Source organism: Gavialis gangeticus, unplaced genomic scaffold (assembly GCF_001723915.1).
Source record: "Gavialis gangeticus isolate Ggan-Ray unplaced genomic scaffold, GavGan_comp1, whole genome shotgun sequence".
Classification (NCBI taxonomy): domain Eukaryota; kingdom Metazoa; phylum Chordata; order Crocodylia; family Gavialidae; genus Gavialis; species Gavialis gangeticus.
The window spans coordinates 22,057,456-22,074,737 of NW_017729031.1; the positions used below are offsets into that span (position 1 = coordinate 22,057,456).

Below are 17,282 nucleotides of genomic sequence, written 5' to 3' on the forward strand. Positions count from 1 at the left end.
AACCTGCACCCCAGGTAACTGGCACTTTTACCTTACCAGCACCCTCAGCCATTCCCCACTCGTGCCAGTTAACAGGGATTTTACTGTACCTGGTAGAACTGAGTGAACTGAAAAACAGGTATAAATCAGTTAAAAACAAGTAACTGCAATAAAAAACAAATAAAAAAAAAATCATGGGATGTATTGGTGAAAGATCAGTAAAAACTGAAAACGCAGAAAACTAAATGTAGAATGTTTCCCAGAAGTTGGAATAAAGCATTCTTTTAGAACAGCGGTCCTCAATCTTTATTTATTTATTATCTCTACAAGCATAAGAAATGGGCCAAGGGTTGCAAAGAAATAATTACCTCCTAGGTTCTGGACCAGTGTGGAAGTAGTGGCTCTGCCCAGGGCCTGTGTTGACAGGCCAGTGAGCTCAGAGAGTTCACTGTACATGTGGAGCTGTGACAGCACTTTTCTGTGCCATAGACTAAGCATCTCTGTTCTAGAAAGACCCTTAGGAGATCCCAAGCAAGGAAGAGAACACCACCTTCCTTGGTAAACTATTCAAGTGATTAGTTATTCTTGAAGCTGAAACTATTTCAATGCTGCAATTGCCTAATTTCAACTTCTAGACACTTAAGCACTTCTACAGCACTGAAATGTGTGCCCATTATCAGCGACTGGACTCAGTTCCCCAGGAACCCCCCTTCCAGTCATACTTTCTTGCATCTTTTCCAAACGTAACTACTTAAACTAAGAAATTAAGTGACCTCAGTTTCCTTTTTGATAAACTGAACAGCTTGAGCTTCCTTAAGCCTCATACTGTGAGGCTTTTCAAGCTCATAGGTCATTTTTGTGGTTTTCCTTTGAATGCTTTGAACACATCCTATCTGAAATGAAGACAGAAAAATTGGACACAGTATTCTAGTAATGGCTAACTGATGCAAGATGATTCTCTGCTTTCATTTAATATTCTTCATTTCATACTTCCAAAGACTGCATTAGTCCTTAGTGACAGAACTGCACTGAAAACTCATATTGAGGCTATTACCTATGATGATGTCCTAAGACCTTCTTCCAAGATAGGATCTCCTGTCTCATAGACCTAGCCTGAATTCTTTACTCAGAGTAGCACCTAGCACTTCCCCATGTTACTATACATTTTGTTGGATAGAAAATATTTACCAGTTATTCAAATTGATCTAACAGTAACCTGGCATTCCTTCTCAATGTCTAGTATCATATTTCAGTCAATAGAAAATCTTAACCAGCAAAGATGCTATAAGTCTAGATAGTTGATAAAAGTTCTGATCATTAGAACAAGTAGGAAACCACTAGTAATGGTCCATTTCCTCTCTCTTCATTAACTACATTTTGAGATGAGCAAGTCATTTTTTAATCTAACTAATGTGCTCCCATCTCATTTTCTCTCTCACTCTCTAATTTGTCTTTTTCTATGTTCTCTCTCACGGGATACATTTCTAATACTATGAAGAGAATAAAACAAGGCAAGAGCTACTGAACTTTTTTTTTTTTAGCACTCATAGTAAAGAACAGTGCTAGTAAGGCAGATGGGTGAACAGGACACATCCAGAATTTTCCACCCCTCTGCTCCTCCCCCCAAGCAGCTTCTAGCATTCAGAATTTTCCGATACAAAAGAAACAAACTACCATTATTGAAAAGCTAATTTTCTTTGCCCAGAGAAAAAACACACATCTAGTATTTCAGACAATCAGAAATCTGCACATTTCTAAAACCAAGCAGACAAGCAACTTGCACATAAAATTGGTATCATAAAGGAAATAATTGAATGGATCTATTTTTGGGGGGAGGATGACGAAAGATTTATCTTCTTTGGCAGCATGGGTTGGGACTTCATCAGGCAAGTCATTGCTATGTTCAAAAGGAGACAATGTAGGGAAGATGGATAAGTTTGCCTAAGAAAAAAAAGTGTTCTTTCCTCTCTAAACATGCGTGCCCTATATTTGCTCATCAAAAAAGGCTTATGAGATGTTAAAAGCCTTCCTAGGGATGTAAAAGTGAATCTACTGCTGAGACAGAGATAGAATTTACAAGTCATGGCTGCCTATCCCATGATTTAAATATCAAACCATATCCAACAATTAATTAGCTGACACTTATTTCTGAGAAACACATCAGACATTCTATGGTCCAAAAACTTCCGAGTCACTGATCAACATAGCTTTTTAATGGCAGTTAATCTGTGCAACGTTAAGCTACCTTGTACCCAAGTGCTGACTTTCATAGCTTTGTTGATATTGGGTTGAAGTATTCTGAAACAGTTCATTTCAGAATAAATGTTCATAAGAGAAAAACAACTTAAGTGAAAACCTTGAAGCTATCTGCAAGAAAATTACAGATGCAAAGTTCTGTATGTTGAGCAGCAAAGATTGCCACTTGATGAATTCTGAAAAAAGAGAAATAGGGAAAGCATCACACTGACAATTATAGACAAGACTTGGGGAAAAAGGCAGAAATAAAACAGCAAAGCTCCAAGACCTCTGGCTTAGTTCAATCAAATACAAGAGTAATTTAGTCTACAAAATGGAATTTGTCACCACTTCAGAAAACCAATCACTCTACAGAAGGATTTGAGAAGTTGAAGCTGAACAAAAATGAACTCCAGAAGCTTGCGGCAAGCAGCTCAATCACAGCGTTCAGCTGTGACCTTTAGAATATACCTCCTTACCATTATTTATATTGCATTAATACTGTTCTTTTGTGTTTGCACTGGGTATACTGTAATTTGATACAGTCAATACAGAATTCGGAACCTCTTTCCTCTGCTCATTCTACTGGAGCATAAGCTTGCTTCTGACAGAAAGATTCTTTCAGTGGAAATGCTTAACTCTAGCTCTAGAAAGTGTTTTTGTAAGAGCAAGGATACTTACGGAACATTGTATAAAACTGCTGCGGATTGAGGTTCCATTTACCCCATGGTGTCTTGTGGCCTTTAGACTGGGCATAATGAGCATGATTAAACTCTGGTTCAGTCCCAAATGAATCCAAGACTCGTAGCATACACCTGCATGAAAACAAGAGTAATTATCACTCTTTACTTTCTTCCTTGGCAACATTTTTCTTTACCTGGAATACGCATCAATCATGCCTACGGTGGGCAAGCACTGCTGATTTCAGCTGAAATAATGACACCAGCCACAGGCATGTGTGCATAACCAAACAGGTTTTGGAAAGAAAGCCTGTAAGCTTCACAAGTCACTAATTACCGTACATTCATATCAGTCACCATTTTGACAGCCACATCCGTATAAAATACAAATATGTAAATATTAGTGATGCACTTTGGTAATTTAGTGTATTCATCTGGGAATGGTTATTGGGGGGCATATAGCACAAAGTAACAACTGGAGAAAAAAATTACACTCTCTGTTAGGTCAATAAATGGGAAGAATTTAAAGGTGCAACTAATTTTCAACATTCACGCTGTTGCCGTTTGTCAGTGTACTACCTTGGTTGGTGAAACTGAGCAATTTCACGTTTTCATTCTCTTGGACTGGAATAGCAACTCTCAGCCTTTTACATAACAAAACTCCTTTCTCTTCATGTCCCATTAAGACTCACTCCCCTCAGATGAAACCTTCATTTAGCAACATGGGGCAGGGAAGGTGCAAGGTAGCAAGGTTTTTTTACCTCAACTTGAATAAACTAATGCCACCACTAAACTGTGGTGCTTGGGCTGTAGGCTGGTCACTTAGAGTTAACTTTGCTCCTTGTTTCCAACTATTAGTAGTAATAAAAAGCTAAGAGTAAGCTCTTTTCCTGCTAATGGCTTTCCATGTAAACACTTGCTGTAGTCGTTTCAGAGGTATTTTCTAGACATGAATGGGTATAAAGGTGGATTGTAAAATAATCTATTTGTTATGGGTCAGTATTATGGAAATGACTGACAACACTTGCAATAGCAAAACATGGTTGTGTTTGCATTCAAAACTCTGCAGTGAATGCATACATTGGAATAACTTTTTAGTTTTTTGATATCATTCAGGTAGCCATTTAACTTGAGTAAGAAGTATAATGGCATTTATCAGTCCTTTAAAAACAGTAAATGTAGGGCAAGGGGGATTGTGGTGGGGAATGCTACTATAGAGGTCTTTGGAGAGTTCTTTCTGATCAGGCAATGAGGAAGAGCTTCTAATGAAGCCTACAGTATGCATCTGTTTTCTTGTATTCAGGGCTGGACATTTTGGCAGAAAAGGAAGCCACCTGCCATCCATTTGCCACTGCATCTTGCATGAGTTGTATAAGAACCTGGTACAAGAACAAGAGTGCAGAAAACCCCTTAGCTAGTTAATTACTCTAGGCACTGGGCTAATTCAAACACAAAGTTTGATAAACACTATGCCTATGAAACCAGGACCAATGCACAAGGCCTCGGATGTAGCAGAGCGAGATGCCAGGGAACCTGCACAGAGTGCGCTATATTGTACCACTGTGTAGGAGGTAGAAAGTTCATTGAGGTAAGGAGCTTGGGTGTGCTAAGAAAGAGGCATAATGAATACATGTACAATTATACAAATCCACTTTGCATCCCAGAAATATGAGGATCTGACAGCTGCATAAGATATCACCCAGAAGGGAGAGCACCCCACTGAAAAGTGTTCCTCCTTCCCACTTACCGTATATTCCACCATGCAGGGCATATTTTTCAGACTTTACAGAGAATAAATTAATGTAGACCTAAAAACATACAGACTTTTTTTGCAAGATTTAAGTGTTGGCAACTCCCCCCAAATGCCTACACAAAAATTCATGAAGGCAATTACAAATTGTAGCTTTAACATGAAATGTTACCTTCATATCTGAGTGCACAGGACACAATAATTTACATTTTTTATCCCTATGGGGATCTATCGAACAAAATGAAAGTAAAAAAAATACAACATATTATAAAGCACAAAACAACAAAGCTGACAGTTCAGTTTCTGTAGTAGTAAGTTAGTGTTTCATGTCAACTGCTTTCACTGAAAACATTTTACAACAGTGGCAATTATCTCTGCATCATACAGAACACTTCAACAGGACCAAAACACCTTCTGCAGCAACATGTTATTGAGAAAAAAGGATTTTTGTTTCCTGGGTGGTCTTTCTTAACACAGTGCGTTCCTATTTAAGGCAAAATTTTGGTCAGATGTGGAAGTTTCACAGCCTCTAGAAAGCTGAAGACTTAAGAACTCACTAGAGCTTTCTAAGCCATCTGTGTAAGAAGCACACACCATCACCTTTAAGTTTATAGTTTTTAAAACTCTCTGGCTGAGTATGGATGTTCAAGAAGTCTGTGGCAGAAGCGCTCTTTCAAGCTTTACTCTAAGTGCCCATGGCCAGGTTGGGAGGAAGTAAAACACACGTTAGCCCTTGTGGGATGGAGCAGAGGCTCGAAGCCTGCCTGTAAGACCCAAGCCCAGCAGATAGCAGGGATCTCACATGCCACCCAACATGGCACACGGGCTCCCCGGGCTCCCAAAGACTCCCGTGTGGTGTTGGAACAGCTGAACCACCCCTGATTAGCAGGCAGCAGCTCATCATGGCCACAAGCCATCAGCTGGCTGTCCTACACATGCCCACCCAGTGTATCGTTCACTCGCCAAGTGTGCGTGCATGCATGTCCCCATCCTGGATGCCTGGGTTCTGTGTGTGTTTGTGTGCACATGCATGTGCCCCCCAGATGCCTGAGGGGTGCGTGGGTGTGTGTGTATGCATGCATGCATGTGTTCCCTAGATGCCTAGGGGGTATATGTGTGTATGTGCATATGTGGGCACATCCTGGATGCCTGAGTGGTGTACATGTGCACACGTGCATGTCCCCCACAGATGCCTGGGTTCTGTGTGTGTATGTACGCAAGTGTGTGTCCCAGATGCCTGTATTCCCATCCCACTGATATTGGTGGCCCCTGCCCTGCACAGCAGCAGACTGTTTGGATCCGTGAAACTCTGGCTAACTAGCTGCTCACCTGCGTAGACTGAGGGCCCTCCACAAATGAGTAGGGGTGGAGGGCTTTCAAGTGCCGCTGCCCTGGCACTGGACATGGGTCTCTAGCCCTGGGGTACTGTGGCCCTGCATCACAGGCATCATTGCCCACAACCCAGACCACCCCTCTTCCCCTCTCCCTCCCCAATACCTCCAGGGGCACACAATGGGGTATAGCAGAATGCAGCACTAGGAAGAAATGCGCCTTGTTTTAATCAAATGTTGAAGCTGCCAAACTTGTAGTGTGTTTATTAAACAAAAATTGTGCAACACTGCCCACTCCAGAACTTGGAACCCTCTTCTAAGTTCACGTTGAGACAGTGGGGAAAGATCCTGGCTGCGCTGGGCAGTTATGCTGTTGAAAGGGGAAGGAGGGTGGGTAGCCACAGGGCTCAGCTTAACTAACATGAAACCTTGGGCAGCAGGGGGAATGCCATGTGCAAAACTGCTGCCCTCAGTTTAATTGTTAAAGTTGCCAAACTCTGTATGCGCATAATAAAGAAAAACTGTGGACTGTTGCCCATTCCAGAACTTGGACCAGAGGCCAGGGGGCTGCCACACCGCATGGAGGCTGCCACTCCCCTGCAGCAGCACCCAGGCCCACAGTGGCCTGGCCTGGTGGGTCACTCCCACCTGTTCTGAGTGCTCCCACCCCCTGCCCTGGAATCTCTGTAGGGCCCTGTGTCTACACTGGCAGCCACCAGTGGCTAGGGGTAGTGACTTGGCCCTGGAAGGTGGGTTGAGTTGATGCTGGCCCTGGCATTAGGTCTTGGGCAGCTTGGTCCCCTACTTCTCCCCCTGATGCTGCTCCCTGAAGCGGGGAAGAATTCCTGCCTCCATGGACCATGGGTCAGCAGCTCCTACAGAATATAGTTCCTGTTCCAGGGCACCCCCACACCTCAGCATCTTCCAATCAATGCACAGTGTGAAGCGTTTCCCATGGCCGCCATTCAGAGCCCCCACTGTGGGACTCATGTTGCCTGAAGGAAGAGTCCCTGGAGTGGGGCCGGTGTAGTCCCTGGAAGGGATGTATAGTAGACTGCATTACCACCCTGGCTCAGGAGGGAAATGGTCTCTCTGCAGGAGGTGGCACTGATGCCATTCAGGAGTGTCACAGCTGGATCCCAAGTGATCTCTGACCCTGTGCATAATCTCCTTATGCTGGGCTTTACCACCAATGGTCACTGAAAGCCTGGGGGCAGGGCCAGCCCAGTGCTTGGGCAGAGGAGACAAACTCTGGCCTAAGCTAGATTGTCACTCCACAAGGGGGTAAGGGGGAAGGGGGCAAGGTGCCATAATGCTCCATGGAGTGTTGGCAGAATGTGACCTACCACGAGCCAGGATGGGGTGTGGTACAGACATTCATCACAATGCTCTAACCTACAGCGCTGAAGTCTGATGCTACATCCCTTGGCTGCATTAATAGGAGCATTGCTAGCAGATTGAGGGAAGTGATTCTTTCCCTTTGTTTGGCACTGGTGAGGCCACACCTGGAGTATTGTGTCCAGTTTTGGACTCCCCACTACAGAAACGATGTGGACAAAGTGGAGAGAGCCCAGTGGAGGGCAACAAAAATGGTTAGGGAGCTGGGGGACATGACTTATGAGGAGAGGCTGAGAGAAGCAGAGGTTCAAACTGACTAGCACTATGAATGAAAGGGACCTGGGGGTAATAATTGACAACTGCATGAATGTGAGCCGGCAGTGAGATGCTGAAACCAGCAGGGCAAATAATACTTTGGCATGCATCAATCGATGCATCTCCAGCAAAACCAAGGAAGCGATTCTCCCGCTGTACTCAGCACTGGAATCTCTGTAGGGGCCTGTACCTACACTGGCAGCCACCAGTGGCTGCCACTGTGTCCAGTTCTGGGCACCACACTTTAACAAGGATGTTAAAGCTTGAGAGAGTCCAGAGAAGAGCCACCCATATGATCAGAGACTTGCATGGCAAACCATACAAGGAAAGGCTGAAGGACCTGGGACTCTTCAGCCTAAAACAGAGAAGGCTGAGAGGGGACTTGGTAGCAGCTTACCGCTACATCAGGGGAGTACATCAAGGGCTCGGTGAACAACTATTCACCAGGGCTCCCTTGGGGAAAGCCAGGAGCAATGGCCACAAACTCCTGAAAGACCATTTCAAGCTCAACATTAGGAAAAACTTCTTCACAGTTAGTGTGTCCACACTGTAAAATAAGCTCCCTCCAGAGGTGGTGCAATCACCTACCCTGGAAATCTTCCAAGAGTAGCCTGGCCGATCACCTTGCTGGGGTCACCTGACCCCAGGTGCCTTTCCTGCCTAGTGCAGGGGGCTGGACCTAATGATTTTCTGAGTTGCCTTCCAGCCCCTTAAAATCTATGAATCCCTCCAGGGTTATTTAAGAGTGGAATCTGCCATCTTTATAGTGCCCTATGTGCCCTGACTAGCTGTCTGGTTATGGGTATAGAGCATGCTTACCACATCAGAAGTGTAACTTGTATACCTGCCTTTTGCATTTTAAGTACATTCCCAGGGTATTAGGCAGGGACAGGCAATTATTTTGGGTGGAGGACTGCTTACTGAGTTTTGGCTAGCTGTCAAGGGCCGCATGGGTAGCCCCTTGACAGGTGCCCCACCCCTTGGTTGCCATCTTGTGACCAGAAGTCCTAATCCCTGACCTCTTCCACCGGAAGTCCCTCCCCTTGCCCCTGGAAGTACTCCTTTCAGCAAAGGGTCTTGCTACCTTGGAACCAGAAAAATACCAAGTTATATTCTAAAAAGCCAACATCTACAGCATTCATTAATTTTATTTCAAAAAATATGTTTGTCCTGATTTATACGCGTTTGTTCAGGGTACATAGAGGTGATTGCACAATAGCTTAAAATGAAGTCTTAGTCTTGTATATTGTGGGGGCGCGTATAGGTTTGTGGAGGGTTGTGGGTGTGTGGGTACATGGGGTGAGGGACCATTTGGGTGGGTGTGGATATGTGGGGGCCTGTGTGTATGGCAGTGTGAGGGGGGGTGAGGGTGCGTGTGTATGGTGTGGTATGCATGTAGACTCGCCCTATGAACACACACAGACACACTCTACCCTTTCCTAAAAACACATGCACCAGAGCAGCCCCATGCTCTTGGTCCGGCGATGCAGCCAGGAACCACATGGTGCCGGAGCAGGGTGGGGGCAGGAAGGGAGTGAAATGGCAGGGGCGGAGCAGGACTCAGCTGCTCAGTCCTGCTGAGGGCTCCCCCTGGGTCCTACTTTGACAGCCAGCCAGGAGCAAATAAATATTAGTTTACTAAATTTTTTTTTAAGGGCCCTACAGGCCAGACAGAATGGCCTGGTGAGCCAGATCTGGCCTGCAGGTCATATTTTGCCCGCCCCTGGTATTAGATTTACAGTGTGCCAACTGTTCAAGGTGATACACAGAGCTGGATTTGCAACTGTAAAGATTCTCTGAAAGAGTCTCTGAAGCAGCAGAATGAGAAAGGGGCAAACATAATGGAGGCTGCAACGGGATCTAACCAGGGAGAAAACTACCCAGGGAGCAAAGAAATATAAATACACGTTTACTCGAATACAGGATGTGGGACTGAGAAACAGGGGAGGGAGAGAGAAAGCGTGAGAGAGCAAGCAAGCGGGTAGAGAAAACTGGAGATGTGTGCAGCAATAACAAACTGCAGCAGGGAATCCAGGCAATTTGAGTCAACTTATTTTGTGTTGGCCCAAAATGAAATAAACATTTAAATTTAACCCAAAGTTAAATATTCTATTACCTTTTTTAAGTTGCTTAACCAGCTTTTATACTTTTTTTTCAATTTGGGTTAATGTTTTAAAATGTTTTAATGAAAACCTCACTTAGAAATGAGATGATTTAGTGTTTTCCAAATTTTTTCAAAATGATTTTTTTAACATTTAAAAAAATGTTCTAGTATCTTTGAAATGTCCCTCCCCCCCCCCCTTTTTCTTTTTTTTTTTTAGCCAGAATTATTTTCTAATTCCATTTGAACTTGTTGACAGCTTCAGTCCTCCTGAAACTCTGCTTATCAGGGAATTTAGTACTTGATGAAAAAATGCACTCAGCTCTAGCTATCAGATATTCAAACAATTAGAGAGCACCTCTGAATTGCTCTAAGACTGATAAGGTTATGCTATGTTCTACCAAGTCTTAATGGATTTTATTTAAAATGAGACAGCGGAATCTCTCCTTTTCCAAAAAAAGCAGACTTCTAAAAATGAACAAAGGATTTTTTATATATATTTACTGTTTCTGAAACCATCTTTTCAGGATTCACAATATCCAGACAGATATTAAAATAAAGACCAAAATTATGTCCCCTGCTTCTTACTATGCTAGTATTAAACTTCCTGATACTCAAGTGTGGCAGAAGCACCTCTTCTATCAATATACAGGCTACTATAAACTTGCCTGATTTAAAAACTAAATTGTGAATACAAACATTATCTGTCTCTCAAAAAGTAAGAAATGATGCATGAATTTTCTGGCATAAGGAGAGATCATGATGACTGGACACAGTTATTCTCTTGAAAAAAAAATGTTTGATCAATCCTCACAAACACTAGACCTCCAAACAGTCGTAGTGAGTTTTCATCATAAAAATAATATTTTTATATATTTATTCAAATTCTCCTACTTGAAGTTACATTTTGAGTAGCTAGTGCTTATCATTTGACTGTGCTTGTATTGGCAACATCTTCTACCATCAGCACTTTTGCTAATATTTGTTATCAGCAAACAAAGATTATTCTACTAGTAAAAGCCCCTGCATTTCTAGTGTCAAAATATAACTAAGAAAACATAATCCTAAAAGGGTGTTTAAGGACTTCTTTATATACAAGATAGGAGAAGCAAGAAGGCTGCTAGGTTTGCACAATACTAGTCTTGCATAATACCAGTCATGTTTCTATCTCGCCTTAGATGGTTGACACAGAATGAATCATTGGAAAGATGTAGGAAAAGGTAAAATGTGCTGGATACTGACCTAGTGAATGGAAGAAGTGCATCTTTATAAAGGCAAAGCAGCTGTACCCATTCAAACTGTATTTTTGAAGTATATTATCAGAGTCTTATCAAACCCCAATACGACTAGGGGTTCTTTACAGGTTTGCACAAAGATGTATATATTTTTTAACTCCTGACTTGATAGCCCAGGCAGTTCAACTTTTAAAACATGCCATACTTAAAAATCAAAATCAGTTCTGGTGCATTCACATCTACACCAAAGGGAATATCAGAGGCAGAGCATTCATTACCACTGTTTCTAGTGCTAAGGTCATCATAAACACAAATCAGGATTGAGTTTATTCCAAAAATATTCAACAGTAGGTTTTCTTTCTTTTTTCTTTTTTTCTTTCTTTTTTTTTTTTATAACTCCAGGCACTTAATTTGTAATCATCAGTAACCTCATTTGAGCTCTTGCTGTCTCACAAAGATGACATGGCAGTTAATACTGAAAAGGTGTTTTGAAAGCAAAGTTTTATTCTAACATTCTGTTCCAATCTGAAATAAACACCAAGTTTGAATTTAATATTATCCCCAGGTTAGTCTGTATAAACTACTAAATTAGCCAGCTTATACATCTTAGAGACTGTAACTGGTATAAAGCAAATGCACGTGAGTTCAGAAGCTTTCTTCACTTCTTTCTATCAAAAAAAACCTGCTCATGTTGAAGAGTCTAAATATTACTAAGTGAAGAAAACAATTAGTAAAGAAACAATGACAGTAACACCAGCTCCAATTATTATAGTGTTCATTTTCCAGGAATACACTTAAAAACATGGAAACTCTGCTTTTATATTGGAATAATTCATGTCAAGTAATAAATGCTATCACTAAGAAAGAAGTTGCCATATTGCTTATGTTACCCTGTGCTTATATACTGGGAAAACGACAGTGCTAGCCCAACCTTCTTTTCTAAAGCAAAGCACAAAAATTGCACTTTGCACTAATTTGTTTAGAGTCAAATTTAATTCTACAATTTACAAACTAGGAAAATATCGGCCATTACCAGAAATTAGGAAAAAATGAAAAATAGATTGACATTAAAATGTAATGATTCATGAAATGAGCAGGAAAAATGGAAAAACTAATCAAATAATGCTGGTGCCATGCTACATTTCCATCTTGTCATTAGAAAACATGCCAGATAGGAAATTGAAAGAAAAAAAGGGAGGTGGAGTGCAGTGGGAATTTCATTTTATAAATAAGTTCTTCTGTCCATGACATTGTGCAAATGCTGCCATTAGGACCTAATGACAGAAGTGTACCTAACTGAAAGACAACCAAAAAAATTCAGTGGGAAGCAGATTAGATGTATTAGTACGCTGCTAAAAACAAACTATTATTTTTCTCTAAGGTGTCTAGGAGAAAATTATTTAATCTGAAAGCCTGATCTTGAGAGTCTTAAACTATGCTGGAAAAGACAGAACTTCTGGGAGAAAACCGCAGGACAGGACAAAAGCTAAACTTACGTTTTCTGGTTATATGATTAAAAGAGGATTTACTGCGATCATCTGGGTCATAGAGCATCTGAAACTTGATTAGGCATACTTTAGAAACAGTCAAGAGTATAAATCACCTTCAAGTCAAAAGCTTAGATTTCTTTTTATACTAGAAACATTTTGCAATGATGGCAATATACCTGTAGGTTTAAAATTGTTGCCTGAAAGAGGGCAGGCCCCTAAAATGCCTACAATGGAAAGGTTATGCAAAACACTATTTTGTGACCTCAGCTCCATTCCTAACAGACAAATGTTTTAAAAGTCAGCACAACTGAAAACCTTATCAGACTTAATGGGCCACAAAAAGTGATGTGAAAAGTGAAGTCACCACTCATTCCAAAAGATGGATCTTTCCAGCTTGGGGTTGAGATAATCTGGTGGCACAGTGTGGAAAAGGTAGCATTTTTACAGTTCATGCAAAATACTATTTATGAGGCTAAAGAGAAGTCTTCAATTTCCAGTGCTGTCAGTCCAACATTTTTCAGGTGGACTCAATGGTTTTTTTAACATTAAAAAAGCTGACCTGCATCTTGACTGAAAACCTAAATCCAATTTGCACCTGTGTACTTTTTAAAGTTAAGTTTATGGTAGGGAACAAATAACTTATGGAAGTAAACAGAAGGAGAGGGAGCGAGGGAGGAAGAGAAACAGCCAGAGAGACAGTGACAGCAGTAGACTGAAGTGGGATATTCAATTTCAGTAGTATAAAGTATTACTCTGAAAATGCTGCCTTGCATTTCCTATATGCTATCTTGGAAACTTTTAAGGGAGGGAGAGAGAGATGGTTTGAGAGAGGAAAGTGAAGGAAGTCTCTATTATGTTGCTCTCTTAACAACAATGAAAGACCACTGAGCACGTAAAATTATTTTTAAGAGCTTAGTTCTGAGATAAATACAATTCAGCATAGAAAGCATTCGAGTGTGCATTTTGTACATCTACTACTGGGAAATGCTACCCAAGCACTTAGTAAAAGTGCTTATGCAAATGGTCAGGTAAGAATAAACACTTACTGGTAATGTACCCATGAAGGACCAAGGGTTTTCTTAAATTGAGTGAGTCCCACGATATCAATGTAAATGAGTTCTACCACTTTGTCTCCCTGAGTAGGGCAGCCAGATCTATTGCCTACAACCTTCTTCATAATCCTATGTAAAAAGGAGAGAGAAGGAAAAATACTTCGCATGAATTCAGGAAATAATATCTGCATTGATAATCCATCCTCATTCAAAAAATCATTTTGGTCACTGCTTTATCTAACTTGAAAGAAGTGGTAACTGCATATAAGGAATCTTGAGCCTTAGTGCTAAAAGCCAGTAAGACACCCTAAATTTACTACAGAATGGATTACGTATAGGAAAACAAAGACTTTTATATTGGAATCTTTTCACCGAACAATTTATCTAGTCTAAATGGAGATACAATATAGACAGAATAGTAATTTGCACATTAAAATATTTTTAAACAGTTTGGGCTATCCCTTCTAATATGTTATCAACATTTTTACTTACAAGAACTCAGCAGAACACAAATTTTATTGTATATGTAAAAACAAAAGGTTAAAAAATTGCAAGTGTTAAAGTTTCAACAGGTGCATTAGAAAGAACATAAGAGAAGTAGTGTAAAATCTAAAAATAAGACAAAGGAGACTAAGATGCAAATTTGGCCAAATATGAACATTTTCAGAGAAATTAACTTCCTCAAAATTAATTTATTTAAAGAATATAAAAAGCTGGACGCTGAGTAGGAAATAACATACAGAGGGCATAGAGTTAATGCATCTTGCTGCAGATGTTTAAAGCACCTGTACTAATAAAAAATAAGCTGCTTAGTTTGAATTCTTGCAGCATTCCGTTATGAAGTCTCAGGAGCCTGAAGCTACAATGAAAATACATTATCCTTTTCACAGCGTATATATTTAGCTCATGAAAATAATCTTCTTATCGACCATTTAGTGCGTTATCACTTTCATTTTCCTCTTCGAGAAATTATATACTGTGCTAATAGAGGCTTCAAGAGTTTACAATTTCTTTTTTGTACTCTAGTTTCAAAATTGAAAGTAATCTCCTTACTCCTTGAGCTCTGCCAGTGAAGCTGAAATCCTAATGTCATGGCCCAGTAAGTAGAGAGATGTAATTAAATCACTCCACTGGACTAATTCACCAAGTGGGCCACCACTAAATGCATTCTCTGCAATCTTGAATCCAGATTCTTTTGTCAAAAGTCCTAAATGAACCAGGATCTAGAAAGAAAAAAAGGAAAGAATCATAAATAAAAGTTTATCAACATGCATCTACCATAATTTATGCTGGTTCCTTCTTTCTCTCTTTAGATTCTAACTCAGAGACATTTTTCAGCCAGTTTAACTAGAGACCTAATAACGAATTTGATTTTCAACAATATTATAGTGTCACTGTCTTATTTTGAACTATTACTGCCTGCCACTGGAGTACTTTTTGAAAATGTGAAGGATAACATTTCAAGATATTCTTCATAAAAATATCCCATATTAAATACAGCCAGGGTTCTCATTGTTCAGTCAGGATGAATTAATCTGTTACATTCTCAAATGCAATTTAAGAACAAGATGACGCAATGCAAGAATGCATTTGGAAGGGGGGAAATGGGCATTAATATAGAGAAAAAAAATGTGATTCTTTTTATGCAGTGCCTGCTTTTGCCCAATTAATGTTTGAGGCCCCCAAGAATTTGTATAAAGCTGAGGGTAATTCAAAATGTAGGCTACCAGCTTGTATCACATTCAGTGAAGCTGACAATTTCACCACACTGATATGTAAAAATCAATTCCTGTAAAAGATAAAAAAAAAATATATAGAGCTACAAAAACACCAGGGCCATTTACAGTATTTCTTCTTTTTCTGGGAAGAAGCTCTCTCATTGGAAGCTTCCATTAACTCAACTCTCTGGCCAAAGACAATAGAGCAGTTTTCCCTGGGGCTACTTAACTGCTACAAAGACCAATCACTTATGGTTGTATGGGAGTAACAAGAAGCCTTCTCCCCACCTCCCCTGGAGCAGAGTTTTACTTTGCAGGTTTCCAGATCCATACTGCCTTTGGTGAAAGGCACTGAACTTAGGATACTAATACTTAGTGCTCATACAACTAGGCTGCTAAACCAGCTATTTTGGGGCTTTTTTTGTTGCATGCAAGCATGGTCTGCTCCTACAGACTTGAATGATGTGACAAGCAGAAAAGAGCTGCAAGACTTGGGGCGGGGGGAGTTCCTGCATCTCTGACTAAGGGCTATATTCCTCTTTGGCTTAAAACACCTCATTCTAACCCTGAACATTAACAATCCCAAAACAGAAACTGGCAAAAATTGAAGTGAGATCCCCACTAGAATCTGACCTGATTCGATACAACAGGATAAAGACTAGAACATTACCCAGGTTTATGTTTTCACACATGCTAAAACAGGAAAACTTTCTGGAAAACACTGGCACTGATCCAAAAAAGTGTGAAAACACCCACCATTAAGGTAAAGCACCTCAGTGTCCATGCTTTTGCCAGACAATTCAAAGTCAGGTTTCCACTTCTAGTAACCCCTGTATTTTCTTTGTTACCAAGAAAGTGTGAAAACAGTTGTTCTAAGTCTGACACTGAAAGTATAACAGACATGCGAGAATCATTCCAAGTAGCAGAGATATTTTGGAAGAGAATATATACAAACAAGAGGATGCTTAAAAAGAAGACTGTAATATTTCAAGTGCCAAGAGAAGCTAATAACATGTCACCTTTTTACGTTTTCTTTTTTCCAGGTTTTGCTTTTCTGCAAGTGACTTAATTGCTTCAATCCAAGCATTAGCCATTCGTCTGATGCGTAGCGTCATCCATCGGAATTCTTCATGCCTTGACATCATTTTGTAGAGTCGATCAAAATTGGTACGAATTTCAGCCTTCAGTTCAATATTAAGTAAGATAAAATCAGAAATTAATTCAGCATAAATTTCTGCAGTGACAAAAATCTATCACAGTTAACCTCTCTGTGCTTAATACTCTCCATTTATTAAATACAGAAAAATATATCACCTACATTACAGGGGAGTGGAAGTTGTATTAATGTTTATAATGTGCATAAAAACCTTTGGCTGGAAATTATCATCATCACAGAGGAGCCAATTACTTTTATTAGTTACTTTTATCCCTGAAATCCCAGAGATAAATGTACATAGCCCTCAGAAAAGAATTGTTATTTCTACAGCACAACGGTTTTGTTTTTGATTATGTGATTGCAAAATGAGGTAAAGTGTCTCTACTTCAAATAAGCAACCACTAAAATGTAATATAAACATAATGGAAGTAGCCCAGACGCACTATATATTTGTCATGAATCACCAAAGTGAGAAAGTTTGCCATAACAACCTTAAGATGCCTTAATTGATTCTAAGCTTAAAAGGAAACAGTCTATCACTTAAAATGAGATTAATCTAAGAACAATTAGTTCTACAGAATGAGGCAGCCTATAACCAAACTGAGTTAGCAACATTCATACATAGCTCAGCAATTACTTTAATATACCTGAGTGCATTTTAATTAGTTTATAATGTTTATAAACTCTGGTATATGCAGAAATTTTTTTTTTTTTTTTAGCTTTTAATATTTCTCAACTGTGTCAAAATGTGCCCTTTTTATTATATTTTTGTAGCCTTACTTTAGCGTGTCATGAACGGGTTTTAAGGTAGTCTTAAGACTGATACGCAACATCCAAACAATTAAGATTTTTTTTTAAAGATTCTCTTTGCACTACTTACTATTAACAAACTTTTGCTTGCC

The 17,282-nt window shown here is 40.1% G+C and overlaps 1 protein-coding gene across 1 annotated transcript in view; it reads right to left on the reverse strand.

Moving 5' to 3' along the window:
• MGAT5 (mannosyl (alpha-1,6-)-glycoprotein beta-1,6-N-acetyl-glucosaminyltransferase) overlaps positions 1 to 17,282 on the reverse strand; it is a 199,907-nt gene that overhangs the window by 119,535 nt on the left and 63,090 nt on the right. The window contains exons 6-9 of the mRNA XM_019522507.1: positions 16,244 to 16,405; positions 14,560 to 14,729; positions 13,501 to 13,635; positions 2,896 to 3,029 (exon numbers count right to left, since the gene is read on the reverse strand). Of these exons, the coding sequence (XP_019378052.1) occupies positions 2,896 to 3,029; positions 13,501 to 13,635; positions 14,560 to 14,729; positions 16,244 to 16,405 (601 nt within the window). The remainder of the gene's footprint in view (positions 1 to 2,895; positions 3,030 to 13,500; positions 13,636 to 14,559; positions 14,730 to 16,243; positions 16,406 to 17,282) is intronic.